Source organism: Manis javanica, chromosome 1, assembly GCF_040802235.1.
Source record: "Manis javanica isolate MJ-LG chromosome 1, MJ_LKY, whole genome shotgun sequence".
NCBI classification, from domain to species: Eukaryota; Metazoa; Chordata; class Mammalia; order Pholidota; family Manidae; genus Manis; species Manis javanica.
In genome coordinates, this window is record NC_133156.1 from 41044043 (window position 1) to 41061653 (window position 17611).

Consider the following 17611-nt stretch of genomic DNA (forward strand, 5'->3'; position numbering starts at 1 on the left):
CAAAAGCTGAGGGAATTTGCTTCCCACAAACCACCTCTACAGGGCATCTTACAGGGACTGCTCTAGATGGGAGCACTCCTAAAAAGAGCACAGAACAAAACACACAACGTATGAAGAATGGAGGAAGAGGAATAAGGGAGAGAAGAAAAGAATCTCCAGACAGTGTATATAACAGCTCAATAAGCAAGCTAAGTTAGGCAGTAAGATACTAAAGAGGCTAACCTTGAACCTTTGGTAACCACGAATCTAAAGCCTGCAATGGCAATAAGTACATATCTCTCAATAGTCACCCTAAATGTAAATGGACTTAATGCACCAATCAAAAGACACAGAGTAATAGAATGGATAAAAAAGCAAGACCCATCTATATGCTGCTTACAAGAAACTCACCTCAAACCCAAAGACATGCACAGACTAAAAGTCAAGGGATGGAAAAACATATTTCAGGCAAACAACAGTGAGAAGATAGCAGGGGTTGCAGTACTAATATCAGACAAAATAGACTTCAAAACAAAGAAAGTAACAAGAGATCAAGAAGCACACTACATAATGATAAAGGGCTCAGTCCAACAAGAGGATATAACCATTCTAAATATATATGCACCCAACACAGGAGCACCAGCATATGTGAAACACATACTAACAGAACTAAAGAGGGAAATAGACTGCAATGCATTCATTTTAGGAGACTTCAACACACCACTCACCCCAAAGGATAGATCCACCGGGCAGAAATTAAGTAAGGACACACGGGCACTGAACAACACACTAGAACAGATGGACCTAATAGACATCTATAGAACTCTACATCCAAAAGCAACAGGATACACATTCTTCTCAAGTGCACATGGAACATTCTCCAGAATAGACCACATACTAGCTCACAAAAAGAGCCTCAGTAAATTCCAAAATATTGAAATTCTACCAACCAATTTTTCAGACCACAAAGGTATAAAAGTAGAAATAAATTCTACAATGAAAACAGAAAGGCTTACAAACACATGTAGCCTTAACAACATGCTTCTAAATAATCAATGGATCAACGAACAAATTAAAATAGAGATCAAGGAATATATAGAAACAAATAACAACACAAAGCCCCAACTTCTGTGGGACGCAGCGAAAGCAGTCTTAAGAGGAAAGTATATAGCGATCCAGGCATACTTGAAGAAGGAATAACAATCCCAAATGAATAGTCTAACATCACAATTATCGAAACTGGAAAAAGAAGAACAAATGAGGCCTAAAGTCAGCAGAAGGAGGGACATAATAAAGATCAGAGAAGAAATAAACAAAATTGAGAAGAATAAAACAACAGCAAAAATCAACGAAACCAAGAGCTGGTTCTTTGAGAAAATAAACAAAATAGATAAGCCTCTAGCCAAACTTATTAAGAGAAAAAGAGAATCAACACAAATCAACAGAATCAGAAATGAGAATGGAAAAATCACGACAGACTCCACAGAAATACAAAGAATTATTAAAGACTACTATGAAAACCTATATGCCAACAAGCTGGAAAACCTAGAACAAATGGACAACTTCCAAGAAAAATACAACCTTCCAAGACTGACCAAGGAAGAAACACAAAAATTAAACAAACCAATTACGAGCAAAGAAATTGAAATGGTAATCAAAAAACTACCCAAGAACAAAACCCCCAGGCCGGACGGATTTACCTCGGAATTTTATCAGACACACAGAGAAGCCATAATACCCATTCTCCTTAAAGTTTTCCAAAAAATAGAAGAGGAGGGAATACTCCCAAACTCATTCTATGAAGCCAACATCACCCTAATACCAAAACCAGGCAAAGACCCTACCAAGAAAGAAAATTATACACCAATATCCTTGATGAATGTAGATGCAAAAATACTTAATAAAATATTAGCAAACAGAATTCAACAGTATATCAAAAGGATCATACACCATGACCAAGTGGGATTCATCCCAGGGATGCAAGAATGGTACAACATTCGAAAATCCATGAACATCATCCACCGCATCAACAAAAAGAAAGACAAAAACCAAATGATCATCTCCATAGATGCTGAAAAAGCATTTGACAAAATTCAACATCCATTCATGATAAAACCTCTCAGCAAAATGGGAATAGAGGGCATGTACCTCAACATAATAAAGGCCATATATCATAAACCCACAGCCAACATTATACTGAACAGCGAGAGGCTGAAAGCTTTTCCTCTGAGATCGGGAACTAGACACGGATGCCCACTCTCCCCACTGCTATTTAACATAGTACTGGAGGTCCTAGCCACGGCAATCAGACAAAACAAAGAAATACAAGGAATCCGGATTGGTAAAGAAGAAGTTAAACTGTCACTATTTGCAGATGACATGATATTGTACATAAAAAACCCTAAAGACTCCACTCCAAAACTACTAGAACTGATATCGGAATACAGCAAAGTTGCAGGATACAAAATTAACACACAGAAATCTGTAGCTTTCCTATACACTAACAATGACCCAATAGAAAGAGAAATCAGGAAAACAATTCCATTCACAATTGCATCAAAAAGAATAAAATACCTAGGAATAAATCTAACCAAACAAGTGAAAGACCTATACCCTGAAAACTACAAGTCACTCTTAAGAGAAATTAAAGGGGACACTAACAAATGGAAACTCATCCCATGCTCATGGCTAGGAAGAATTAATATCATCAAAATGGCCATCCTGCCCAAAGCAATATACAGGTTTGATGCAATCCCTCTCAAATTACCAGCAACATTCTTCAATGAACTGGAGCAAATAATTCAAAAATTCATATGGAAACACCAAAGACCCTGAATAGCCAAAGCAATCCTGAGAAAGAAGAAGAAAGTAGGGGGGATCTCACTCCCCAACTTCAAGCTCTACTACAAAGCCATAGTAATCAAGACAATTTGGTACTGGCACAAGAACAGAGCCACAGACCAGTGGAACAGATTAGAGACTCCAGACATTAACCCAAACATATATGGTCAATTAATATTTGATAAAGGATCCATGGACATACAATGGCGAAATGACAGTCTCTTCAACAGATGGTGCTGGCAAAACTGGACAGCTACATGTAGGAGAATGAAATTGGACCATTGTCTAACCCCATATACAAAAGTAAACTCAAAATGGATCAAAGACCTGAATATAAGTCATGAAACCATTAAACTCTTGGAAAAAAACATAGGCAAAATCCTCTTAGACAAAAACATGAGTGACCTCTTCTGGAACATATCTCCCCAGGCAAGGAAAACAACAGCAAAAATGAACAAGTGGGACTATATTAAGCTGAAAAGCTTCTGTACAGCAAAAGACACCATCAGTAGAACAAAAAGGAACCCTACAGTATGGGAGAATATATTTGAAAATGACAGATCCAATAAGGGCTTGACGTCCAGAATATATAAAGAGCTCACACGCCTCAACAAACAAAAGACAAATAACCCAATTAGGAAATGGGCAGAGGAACTGAACAGACAGTTCTCTAAGAAAGAAATACAGATGGCCAACAGACACATGAAAAGATGCTCCACATCACTAATTATCAGAGAAATGCAAATTAAAACTACAATGAGGTATCACCTCACACCAGTAAGGATGGCAGCCATTCAAAAGACAAACAACAACAAATGTTGGCGAGGCTGTGGAGAAAGGGGAATCCTCCTACACTGCTGGTGGGAATGTAAATTAGTTCAACCATTGTGGAAAGCAGTATGGAGGTTCATCAAAATTCTCAAAACAGACCTACTATTTGACCCAGGAATTCCACTCCTAGGAATTTACCCTAAGAACGCAGCAATCAAGTTTGAGAAAGACAGGTGGACCCCTATGTTTATCGCAGCCCTATTTACAATAGCGAAGAATTGGAAGCAACCTAAATGTCCATTGGTAGATGAATGGATAAAGATGTGGTACATATACACAATGGAATACTACTCAGCCATAAGAAGAGGGAAAATCCTACCATTTGCAGCAACATGGATGAAGCTGGAGAGTATTATGCTCAGTGAAATAAGCCAAGTGGAGAAAGAGAAATACCAAATGTTTTCACTCATCTGAGGAGTATAAGAACAAAGGAAAAACTGAAGGAACAAAACAGCAGTAGAATTATGGAATCCAAAAATTGACTAACAGGTACCAAAGGGAAAGGGGCTAGGGAGGATGGGTGGGCAGGGAGGGATAAGGGGCGGGAAGAAGAAAGGGGGTGTTAAGATTAGCATGCATGGGGGGAGGGAGAAAGGGGAGGGCTGTACAACACAGAGAGGACAAATAGTGATTCTACAACATTTTGCTATGCTGATGGACAGTGACTGTAATGTGGTTTATAGGGGGGACCTGGTATAGGGGAGAGCCTAGTAAACATAGTATTCTTCATGTAAGTGTAGATCAAAGATTTAAAAAAAAAAAGACAGAAAGAAAGAAAAGGGGGATTACTCCTTGATAGGATAAAACTAATGGTAAATCAAAGATTAACGCATGCTTTAAATATCCTTAATTTTGATCACTTAAAGGGTGTCAGATGATTGGCTATGGAGGTACACTTTTCTGATAATATTCCTTTCTCTTAATAAAAAAAAAAAAAAGCAGTTCCTGTGTGGTGATCTCCAATGAGTTCTACACAATGGTATAAAGGGCATATCAAAGTGTGGGCAAAGGGTCTGTTTGTTTTTATACAGAAGATCAAAGCCTAATTTGGCTACCCAGAAAATGAACTAAGATACGATATGAAGAAGAACTTCCAACATCAGCACTCTGTGGAAGACTCATACCAGAAGATGATCATCAAAAAACCTCCACAAAGATCCAGGCAATGCTGCAGTTGTAGCTGCATCCATCCCACCGTTTCCTGGATTTGCCATTGGAATGAAGAAGGAGATATCTAAGCTGGCCTGTGCATACAGTAAAACAACAAATTTGACTGGATCTATACTGTTGGAACTCAACCAAGAATTAGGAGAGGTGCAAGTTGTAGCGCTCCAAAATCTTACGACTACAGACTATCTACGGTTAAAAGAACATATGGGGTGTGAACAGTTCCCAGAAATGGGTTGCTTTAATTTGTCTGATTTCTCTCAGACTGTTCAAGTACAGTTGGACAATATCCATCATATAATAGACAAATTTTCACAAATGCCTAGGGTACCTAACTGGTTTTCTTGTCTTCACTGGAGATGGCTGGTAATTATATATCTGCTTTGGTTATGTAACTGTATTCCTATTATGTTAATATGTGTGCACAATTTAGTTAGTATTTTAAAACCTATACATGCTTAAGTTACTCTACAAGAAGATATGTCAAAGAAATAATCAATCTTCCCATGTTTTCTTCCATATGCTACCTCTATAGCTTTTCTTCTTCCTTCCTAATTACAACCCTTAAATAGAATTCGTGCCTCATATCGAATTTACCAAGCATCATAATTCCTCCAGGTGATAAAGATACCTCGAGACAAGTGCTGGGCATAGAAGCCACAGGGCATAAATCTGCAAAGAAGTAAAAAGCTAACCTTTTCAAACAAATGGCTTCTCTCTCACTTACCAACTTTACATCTCCCTGTATGGCCCCGGAAGATGACTGGTTAGCCAGAGACGGGTAAGATTCCTCAAGGGAGGAACAGCCTAAGACAGGCACAGTCGCAGGGGGGCCATCAGGTTAGAAATCGTGGAACAACAGTGGTGAAGCTTAGAACCTCCTCCCCCCACCCCCCGTTTTGAGAGAAAGCTTCTGCATCCGTGGATGTTTTATTGCACTTGTCTAGCTCGGATTAGCACATAGTCTACAGGCACACACATGATCATCTACAATTGCTCTCTTACAACACTAAACTATGTTTTCTATCTTTATCTTGCCTCTACCTACCACTTCAGCATTTTATTAAAAATAAAAATAAAAATAATAATAATAATAACGGGAGAAATGTGGGATCCACATATAAACCAAGTATAAAAATCAAACAAATATTCATATTTGACCTGATTGTTTATAGTTCATAATGCGTGATCAAAACTGAAAGTTTCTGTGATGAATGCCCTTGTACTGTTCACCATGTAAGAACTTATTCACTATGTAAGAATTCGTTCACCATGTAAGAACTTGTTTATTATGCTTCAGAAGATTGGAGACTGACGAGAATTAGGCTTGAGATGGATTAATGATTGTGCATTAAGCATTGACTCCCCTGTACAGAATTTTATTGTTGTTATCAACCATTTGATCAATAAATATGAGAGATGCCCTCTCAAAGTAAAATAAAAAAAATAATAATAATAATAATAATAATAATAAAGGGAGAAATGTGGGATCCACACATATATCAAGTATAAAAATCAAACGAATATTCATATTTGACCTGATTGTTGATAGTTCATAATGCGTGATCAAAACCGAAAGTTTCTGTGATGACTGCCCTTGTACTGTTCACCATATAAGAACTTATTCACTATGTAAGAATTCATTCACCATCTAAGAACTTGTTCGTTATGCTTCAGAAGATTGGAGACTGATGAGAATTAGGCTTGAGATGGATTAATGATTGTGCATTGAGCATTGACTCCCCTATACAGAATTTTGTTGTTGTTATCAACCATTTGATCAATAAATATGAGAGATGCCCTCTCAAAAAAAAAAAAAAAGATTGTTTCTGTATGTTGGCTATTGTAAATAATGCTATAGTGAACATTAGAATGCATGCATCTTTTCAAGTTAATGTTTTCATTTTCTTTGAATAAATAACCAGATGTAGAATTGCTGGATCATATGGTAGTTCTATGTTTAATTTTTAAAAGCTCCATACAGTGTTCCATAGTGTCTGCACCAATTTACATTCCCACCAATAGTGCACAAAGATTCCCTTTTCTCCATATCCTCACCAACACTTGCTGTTTCTTGTTAACAAGTGTGAGGTGATAACTCATTGTGGTTTGATTTGCATTTCCCTGATGATTAATGATCTTGAACATCATTTCATTTACCTGTTGGCTGTATGTTGTCTTTAGAAAAATGTCTGTTCAGACTTTCTGCTCATTTTTTATTTGGACTGTTTGGGTTTTTTGCTTTTGAGTTGTATGAGTTCTTTTTTACTAAGGTAGGTTTCATTGATACACTTATGAAGGTTTCATATAAAAAAATCATGGTTACTACATTCACGCATATTATCAAGTCCCCCCCACACCCCATTTGCAGTCATTGACCATCCACCTAGTAAGATGCCACAGAATCACTGCTTGTCTTCTCTGTGCTACACTGTCTTCCCCATGACCCCCCACACACCATGTGTGCCAACCTTAATACCCCTCAATCCCCTTCTCCCTCCCTCCCCACCCACCCTTCCCCACCCCTCCCCTTTGGTAACCACTAGTCCCTTCTTGGAGTCTGTGAGTCTGCCACTCTTGTTCCTTCAGTTTTGCTTCATTGTTATACTCCACAAATGGGGGAAATCATTTGGTACTTGTCTTTCTCTGCCTAGCTTATTTCACTGAGCATAATACCATCGAGCTCCATCCATGTTGTTGCAAATGGTAGGACTTCTTTTCTTCTTATAGCTGAATAGTATTCCATTGTGTATGTGTACCACATCTTCTTTATCCATTCATCTACTGATGGACATCAGTAGATGCAACTTATGTTGCTCCCATATCTTGGCTATTGTAAATAGTGCTGCGATAAATGTAGGGGTGCATATGTCTTTTTTAATCTGGGATCTTATTTCTTTAAGTAAATTCCTAGGAGTGGAATTCCCGGGTCAAATGATATTTCTCTTTTTAGTTTTTTGAGGACCCTCCATATTGCTTTCCACAATGGTTGAACTAATTTACATTCCCACCAGCAGTGTAGGAGGGGTCCTCTTTCTCCGCATCCTCGCCAATATTTGTTGTTCCTTCTCTTTTCAATGTTGTCCTTCTGTCGGCCTCCTCTCTGTCTCCGCCCTGCAGATTAAGGAGGCGACGCGATGAGATGTCGAAGACCTGAACGGACCAGCCACAGGACTCAAGGCATAACAGCTCAAGAGTAATGCCGAGAAGGCACTCCTCATATTTATTGAGTAAATGAATATCTGAAGAATTCTGAGTAGGGGATTCAGCACATGATCATCATCTATCTTTGAGTCCCACCCAAGGGTGGGACACTCCTTAAGGATACCAAAACCATGTGAGGGCGGTCATGAGCTGTAGAAACTTTTTATGGCTTTAATCGCTCTGTCCTTGACCAAACATCAGAGGTTTAGGAGAGACAACCAAGCCACATATCTTCATACATTTGATTTCTATATTACTTAATTTATATGTTAAGCCCATTAATCCCACATCCTTCCTTACTGGTGTGAGTTGATATTTCATTGTGGTTTTAATTTGCACTTCCCTGATAATTAACAATGTGAAACATCTTTTCATGTGCCTGCTGGCCATCTGAATTTCTTCTTTGGGGAAGTGCCTGTTCATATCCTCCACCTATTTTTTAATTGGGTTATTTGCTTTTTGGGTGTTGAGTTAGAGTTGTATGAGTTCTTTATATATTTTGAGTATTTGCCCCTTATCAGATTATGAATTTGCAAATATTTTCTCCCATTCAGTAGATTGCCATTTCATTTTGTTGATGGTGTCCTTTGCTGCGCAGCTTTTTAGTTTGATGTATTTCCACTTCTTTATATTTGCTTTTGTTGCCTTTGCTTTTGGAGTCACATTCAGAAAACTATCACCAAGACCTGTGTCAAGGAGCTTATTGCCTGTGTTTTCCTTCTAGGAATTTTAGGGTTTCAGGTCTTACGTGCAAGTCCTTAATTCATTTTGAGTTGATTTTTATGTATGATGTAAGATAGTAGTCCAATTTCATTCTATTACATGTGGCTGCCCAGTTTCCCCAAAACCATTTATCAAAGAAAATGTCTTTTCCACATTGTATATTCTTGATTCTTTTATCTTAAATTAATTGACCATATATACATGCATATATACATGGGATTATTTGTGAGCTCCCTATTCTGTTCCATTGAGATATGCATTTGTTTTTATGCCAATACCATAGTGTTCTAATTAGTATTGTTTTGTGATATAGTTTGAAATCAGAGTGCCTGATGCCTCTAACTTTGTTCTCTCTTAAGCTTCCTTTTGCTATCATGGTTGAAGTAACTTTTAACTGGATTTGTTATGAAGTTTTCTTGGCTTCCAGCATCCAACTCCCGCTTCTTATTTGGAGGAATTCACATGCATTATAATCGTGTTGAATGTCAGTACCCCATGTCCCTCACTACATTCTCTGACAGCCAAGGCAAAGGACCTATGCTTGGCTTATTGGGTATTTCTGACCAAGACTTTATCTCAGACTGGGGCAAAGAAAAAGGAATTGTTGAGATTTATTTGCTGCTGATAGCTCTGTCTTCACCAGACTTTTACACTAGAAGATACTTATTGCTTTCTTGCTTCTTGACTTAAACAGAGGTGATTTAGTCCTACCTATTTTAGGCTTTCCATTGATTCTGTGATTCCACTATATTTCCAGTAAATTTACCTCCCTTAAAGTTCTTTTTGCCTGAGATAGTCTTTCTGCTTGCATCCAAAAATCTTAACCAGTGGGATAGAGAATGTTACAGTCCTCCCTCCTGGGTAATACTAAGTGAATGTGGCCACGTTCTTACCTTTGATTCCCATCATTATCACCCATTTTATTTTTTCTGTATTCCCATAGAATAGCCCATCTTCTGTTATAACTAAATAATTATTGTATCTGCTGTATACGTGGCACATGATAGATGCCATAAAAAAATTAGGCTCAGTTTATACCTACCTTTTAGTTTTTTTATTGAGATTCATCAAATGCTCTGTTTCATCCAGAGTATAACAAGGCATGTGGGAAGCACCCTGGGCTCAACAGCATATTTACAAATCTTCTCCAGTGATGTGATATTTTTAATTTAGTCAGAAGCTTCAAGAATGAAGGAAGATATTTTTGGAAATTCTGCGTTTAAAAAAAGGACTGTCAAAAGGTGGCAGGCAGGCAGACTCTTCTACCAGCTCTGCTTGCACCTACCACACTACTAAGATGTTCAGGGCTGAAAACACATAGGGACTCAACACGTGTCATCTTTGCTCTGCAGAATAACATTTGTTCTCCCATGAGCTGATGGGTGCTTGGCTGTCTGTGTAAATTTCTGAGTAGTTAGAAAAGGCTGAAGAGAGAGATTTATTTATCTGGGTCTCTTCAAAATTCCCTGTGTTAGCCTGCTAAGAACATACTTCCCTGCCCCTGCAGATGAGACTCATTCCCCATAATGTGCTCTGCCAATATGCTGTTTATCTCTTTCATGTCACAAACCGCCATTGTAGCTCAGTAAGTATTAAATTTCTTATTTTACAGAAAAATAATAGTCACTTATTGAACCCTTGCCATCACTAGATTGGGAGCTTTACATTATCCATTAATCCATAGAACTGTTAAAGCTGCATTTTTTAGAGTAAGAAGCTAAAGCTCAGAAAGATCTGAAACTTGTCTGAGATTATGTGATTAATAAGTAGCAGATCCAGAATTTGAATTTACAGTGGAATGTATACCAGTGGCTATGTTGTGTAGTTTCATTTTGAGTAAGCAGAAATCAAATGATGCCTAAATTATCATTCCATGCAAAAGACAGAAATGTAAAAAGCTAGGTTTTGTGTATTCTAAATATCAAGAATATGATTATTAGTCAGACGGTTGTGTGTTTCTATCAGAGATTTAGGTAAAATTGACCCAGTTCTTAAAAACCAAGTTGCTCCATAAGCCAGGCGGAGAAAGACAAGTACTAAATGATTTCACTCATATGTGGAGTATAAGAACAAAAGAAAACTTGAAGGAACAAAACAGCAGCAGAAGCACAGAATCCAAGAATGGACTAATAGTTACCAAAGGGAAAGGGACTGGGGAGGACAGGTGGGAAGGGAGGGATAAGGGCGGGAAAAAAGAAAGGGGGCCTTACGATTAGCATGTATAGTGTGGGGGGGTCATGGGGAGGGCTGTGCAACACAGAGAAGACAAGTAGTGATTTTACAGCTTCATACTATGTTGATGGACAGTGACAGTGAATGGGTATGTGGGGGGGGACTTGATGAAGGGGGGAGCCTAGTAAACATAATGTCCTTCATGTAATTGTAGATTAATGATACCAAAATAAAACTAATAAAAATATATATATAAAATAAAATAAAATAACTTATTTAGAAAAAAAAAATCAAGTTGCTCCAATAGCCTAATGCATAAAGAAAACTGACCTTTTTGTTCACTTACAATAATGTTGTGAGAAATTATGCAATTCTCTGATCTCTTTCAGAAAAGAAGAGAAGAGAGCACTAGACTAAAGGAGGAGGGAAACGCACAGTTTAAGAAAGGAGGTAAGATGAGTATTTCAGCACTGATGTCTGGCCATCTTGACTTGTTTTTTTCAGAGCCTATGAAGACACACCAAAGAACATTTGGAAACAACTAGCAAACCTAAACTGCCAACAGGACAGTGTTGCCTCCTAATACCTTGGCCTTTTTTTTCCACCAGGTCCACATTGTTAGCTGACAGTGACCAGTTACCATCCGTGTCTCTTGACACAGGCATAGCTTTTCTTTTCTGTAATCCACTATTTGTCAATCCAGAAATCAGGAAAAACACTTCAGCTATTGCTTTGAAAACTGTAACCTGGAATGATAAAAGGCTTTTTGCTGCATTGCTGTAAAAACAGGGTCCCCATTTCTCACTTGCAGCAATGCTATAAATAGTGGCCCAGTGGTTCCAGAATGGCCAAGGGAAGTATTTTGCTTGTACTTCGGTTGGTTTCTCTTTAATGTGCCTTTTTCTTTGGACGCCTTAAGTAAAGAGATTTTTTCATGTCCTGCATTTCCTACCTTTGCTTACGAATAAATTGGGTTCATTCTGATAATTTGGGGCAACTGTAATATTTTATTAGCTTTCTGTCACATCCCAAAGTGTATATGCTTTAGAAACCTAGCCAGGCAGAGAAAGACAAATACCATGTAATTTTACTTACATGTGGAATCTAAAAAACAAGACAAGCAAAAAAGAAGTAGACCCACAAATATAGACATGTTGGTTGACAACAGGCTGTTGGTTACCATAGGGAGCAGTGTGGAGGGATGGGTGAAATAGGTGCAGGAGATAAAGAGGTACAAACTGCAAATTGTAAAATAAGCTAGTCATAGAATTGGAAGTACGACATAGAGAATATAACCAATAATATTGTAATATCTTGGTGTGGTAATGGAGAATATGCACTTAACCTGGCAAGCATCTAATGCATATAATTATCAAATCTCTATGTTGTAGATCTAAAACCAATATACTATTGTATATCAACTATATTCCAATTTTAAAAAAAGGAAATTGAGGAGTAGTAACATTTTCCCTGTTACTCTTAGGCTTAAATTTTTTTTTATCTTGGTTTAGCAATCATCACTTCCTTTTTTTCTAGTTTTGAAAGCATATCTTTTTATATTTTAATATTAAGTATTTCAAATCTGAGAAAGGAGTGAATAGGCAATTTTCTTTTAGGATTCTGACCATAATTCCGTGTGTGGCAATGAGTATATAAATTTATCACCATTTTCCCTTTTAAGATCTTTAGTCAACTACTGATTTTTGCATTGTTGCTGTTAGCTCCATAAAATGTCTCTCGAATCATTTCATGTGAGTAGTTTTAGCCAGGTTGACTCCATGAATGCACAGTATCTTTAAGGAAAATGTATACATAGAATTTTTTTCTTCATCCCAGGCATTAATCCCAGACTTTAGTCTCTCTCATCAGCCTAGTTCTCTAATCTCCTTTCAAAACTCCTTGCTAAATTATAAGCCAAATGAAAGCTAAGCATATGGAGCATTCTGTTTGAGACCTTTGCCCTATGAATGGAAAGTTGTGCATTCTGAGATCCTATTGAATCCAGTAATACCAGGAATAAAATCATAATGACCTCTCATCTTTTATGTTATCCTCAGATTATGTAGCAGCTGAAAGTTCTTATAGTCAAGCCCTTCAGATGTGCCCATCCTGCTTCCAGAAAGATAGGTCTATTCTGTTTTCAAACAGAGCTGCTGCAAGGATGAAACAGGTATGTCTCTTTTAGGTTTTCTTTTTAAGAAGCACATGAACCTGCAGTGTTTTCATAGGATAGCTTCTCTCCAAAAACTAGCATAGGGATTTAAGGTTGCTGTCTCCCTTTTCCTGCCCATCTATTTATCCCCTGATATAAGAGGCATAGGGAAGATTGAAAAAATGTTCTGAAAAACTTGAGACAGATTACTGTTAACATTTGTCATTTAAGTGGCTGAGCTTTCATGGCTGGAAGACTGGCAAAGTCACCACCAAATAAGGGCAGGTTAATGAAGCAAAGAGCCAAGTCATGCATGTCCTAGAATTCCTTCAGCTGCTTAATTTAGGCCTCTGGAATTCTAGATAAAGACTCAATGGCACAGGGAAACACTGATTAAAAGTCTAGACTTCAAGATGCTTATTCCTAAGATTCTGGTTTTTCTATTGAAAGTATGGACATGGGAAAAAATATCCAACAGTTGGGACAAGAGGTGCCCTTAAATGCAAACAGATGCCGGGGAAAGTTTGTATTTCCAAAGGATTGAGAACCTGGTATAGCAGGGTGAATGTAGAGAAGACAAGAGTGCAATTATGTTTGTTTTGTCCCATTTTTTGAAAGTTAGTGTTGATTTGTCTGATACTTAGTCAACATAAATTTTGCTGGATTGAAATGATAAGCGTTTGGGAAAAAATAATACCACTTCTTTAGCTGTGGCTACTTAGATCCAAAGCACAAAGGGTAGGTTAGGTAACAATGTTTAAGCAACCAGGTGGCAGGTTTAAGATTGGGTTAAGTGAGTTTTTTGTTTGTTTAGATCCAAGTACCTCCATCGCTTTCTCTTTGACATTGCCTGAAATTCTCTAGTGCCTCTACTAACGTCGCTTTGAATAACAGATTTCTTTTTTTTTCTCCAGAGGGGTTGAGGGGGTGCTTGAATGCTTGGACATGCAGAAAGGTTTATTCACTTAACCCAAACTTGTGTGTTCCTACTGGAATCAGTCTCCAAGGTGAAGTGTTTTTAGACTGATTCATATGGTATGGGAGAATAAATAATTCTATAGAGTATACAAACAGACATTTTATATTAGGGAAAATAAAACAATTGTTTTAAGTTTATTTAAAACAATATTCATTAACATGTTTTACCTTCCATTGGAACTTACACCTGACAGTTTTTACATTTAGCTGGAAAATACTGATCTTTTGCTTTTGCTTCTCAGACACATCTTGCCACATTCTTAAAGTGGAAATTGTCAATTTGAAGTGGAATCAAGGATACCTTCAGTGTCAGAGAAAATGCAGCATACCCATGGCTCCTTGGATGTGGAATTCTTTGTTTCTACAATTGCCATGTTACTGATATTAATATCTCTAGGCTATCATAATTGAAAGTTCTTAAGATAGGAAAATGTCTTGCTAGTCTTTTTTCTGTCACATCTGAGGAGAACTCAAAAAGGAATTGTTCTGTGGATGTTCCCTGTACAAAGGGCAGGTTTGTTAGGTTTTTGTTCTTTTAAGTTACACTTAATATTTTAAGATTCTAAATGAAAAACTCAAAAACTTACAAGATTTATGCACTGAAGTGATTTAAGGAACACAGTCTTAGTTTTATCAAGGAAATGATGGGTTAACTACTTAAAGAAGTTCTGAAAGGCAAGACGTTTTTCAGGCTCAGCCTCCAAGTGCCCCTGGCCAGGCTTTATATATCCTATCTGGAGGGAGAAAAAGCAAGCTGGAGTTAGAGCAGGGTTTCAACTCTAGGTCTAGCTACAAAAGAACAGAAAAAGCCCTAAAAGAATAGGCTGTACATTTGTTAAAACTACTGTCCTTACATATTATGTACATTGGTTTATACATATCTTCAGAGGCCAATTGTTGATAAGATGCACTGCAGTGTAGTAATAGTTCCTTAGGGCTACAATGAATACCACCACAACTGTTGTATACAAAAGTTGTAAAGATTTACCCCTATTTCAGAAACTTTAAAATAGGAAATTCTGTGTCTTAGATTCATAGAAATCTAATAAGTTGGGGAAATACTTATATGAAGTTACACAGGAGGAAGGTCCAAGATGGCATAGAAGGAGCCTGAACTCACCTCCTCCCATGTACACACACCAAGTGTATACTTCCATATAGAGCAGTTCCTCCTGAAGAAGAACTGATACCTGAGTGAACAGCTTATGCAAAAGAAAGGGTAGACCACATAGAGAAGGGTAGGAGAGTCAGAGACACAGTAATGACAGGAACACCAAATGCCAGGAACTGCTGCAGTAGGAAGGGATATCACTGAGAGACCCACGTGGAGATTTGCCCACCCTGAGGCACAGAAAAAAAACTACATTTTAAAGGGCAACTAGAAAATATATTTAGGGAGCCCATTTACTAATATTAAAGTACCCGTCAAACAGTGGGGAACTACTGGAACTTTGTCCAGATCGGAGGCACTGGTGAGTGCCATTGATTACATTCTCCCTCCACCTTAATAGCACAAACAGGAGCAGAGTCTGGGCTTACTAGCCTGACCGCCACCTTAGCAAGCCCTGATCCCTAGCCCACACCAGTTCTACATGTCCTCCTAAGGCAGACCCACAGCCTGCTCCTGAGCATGTTCACCTTGGAGATCCAGCAGTCCCACCAATGCAGCACCAGTATGGTGCACACCAGAACACTTCCCACCCACACCCACTTCACCTCCAGCCATCCCACCAGCATGCCCCCTACACCAAGTGCCCTAGGACCTAGCTAGCACATGCCCACTTCAGCTCCAGCAGACCCACCAGAGTGCCTCCTGCCCAGAACATCCCAGGACCCTCTAGTACATGTCTGCTTCAGCTCCAGCCATCCCACAAGGTCAGCACTGGTGCACAGTGCCCAGGGACTCCAAACCCATGCCTGCTACAGCTCTAGCCAGCCCACCATAGTTGGTGGGCACATGCAGTCTACCTAAGGGACATTCTTACAAAGGCCACTCCCTCAAAACTGGAAGATGTAGCTGTTTCTCCTAATTCTTAGAAACAAACATAGAAAGTGAAAATGAGAAAGAGAAATATGCTTCAAAAGAGCAAATAAGACAAAACTTCAGAAAAATAACTAAATGAAACAAAGTTAAGTAATTTACCTGATAAAGATTTCAAAGTAATGGTTATAAAGATACTCACCAGACTTGAGAGAAAAGTGGATGAACTCAGAACTTCAAAGAGAAAGAAATGTAAAAACCATCAAAGTTGAAGAATAAATGAAATGAAAAGTACTCTCGAGGGAATCAACAGCAAGTCAGAGGATGCAGAACAGATCAACAATCTGGTAGATAGGGTCATGGAAAGCACTCAAGCTGAACAGCAAATAGAAAAACAAAAGGATACAGTACAAGACCTCTGAAATGACATCATGTGTACTAACATTCACATGATAGGAGTCCCAGAAGGTGAAGAGGGAGAAAAAAGGGTGGAAAACCTACTTGAAGAAATAACAGCTAAAAACTTCTGTAATCTGGGGAGAGAAAGACATACAGGTCCAAGAATCACAGGGAGCCCCAAAGAAGATGAACCCAAGGAGGTCCACACGAGGAGACATAATAATTAAAATGTCAAAGATGAAAAGGTAAAGAAAGAATATTTAAAGCAGCAAGAAAAAAGCAAGTAATTATGCACAAGGGAAACCCATAAGGCTATCAGCTGAATTTTTCAGCAGAAACTTCACAGGCTAGAAGGTAGAAGGGAGTGGCAGGAAATAGTCAAAGTGCTTGAAGGAAAAAAACCTACAATTAAGAATTCTCTACCCAGCAAGGTAGTCATTCAGAGTTCAAGGAGAAATCAGGAGTTTTCCAGACAAAAGAATAGTTAAAGGAGTTCACCATCTCTAAACTGACCTTTCATGAAATGTTACAGGACTTCTTTAAGTGGAAAAGAAATGACCATAACTAGAAGTAAGAAAATTATAAAAGGAAAAAATTTCATTAGTAAAAACAAACATATAGTAGATCAGCCACTTAAAAAGCTAGTATGAAGCTTAAAAGACAAAAATAGTAAAGTCAATTATATATAAAAATTTAGTTAAGGGGATCACAAAGTAAAATATCATGGAGAAGAGGGAGTAAGACTGTGGTACTATTAGAAATATGAACTTAATGGTAAATACAAACCAAAACCTATACTAGATATACAAAAAATAAAAAGAACAAAATCCAAGCATAAACAAAGTCTTCAGTCACAAGGGAAGAGAACAAGAGAAGAAGAAAAGGACAGAGAAAAGCAACAAAAACAGCCAGAAAACATTTGACAAAAATGGCAATAAGTACATACCTATTAGTAGGTACTCTAAATGTAAATGGTCTAAATGCTCCAATCAAAAACATGGGGACTTCATGGATAAAAAAACAAGACCCATCTATATGCTGCCTACAATATACTTACTTTAGACCTAAAGACACATACAGCCTGAAAGTGAAGGGATGGAAAAAGATACTCTGTGCAAATGGAAATGGGGGGGAAAAAAAAGCTGGGGTAGCAATACTTACATCAGACAAAATAGACTTTAAGA

At 37.9% G+C, this 17611-nt stretch overlaps 1 protein-coding gene across 1 annotated transcript in view; it reads left to right on the top strand.

The window, feature by feature from the left end:
* The window catches only part of TTC1 (tetratricopeptide repeat domain 1), a 54366-nt gene that overhangs the window by 22756 nt on the left and 13999 nt on the right, over nucleotides 1-17611 (top strand). Inside the window, exons 3-4 of the mRNA XM_073231656.1 lie at nucleotides 11307-11367; nucleotides 12975-13087. Of these exons, the coding sequence (XP_073087757.1) occupies nucleotides 11307-11367; nucleotides 12975-13087 (174 nt within the window). The remainder of the gene's footprint in view (nucleotides 1-11306; nucleotides 11368-12974; nucleotides 13088-17611) is intronic.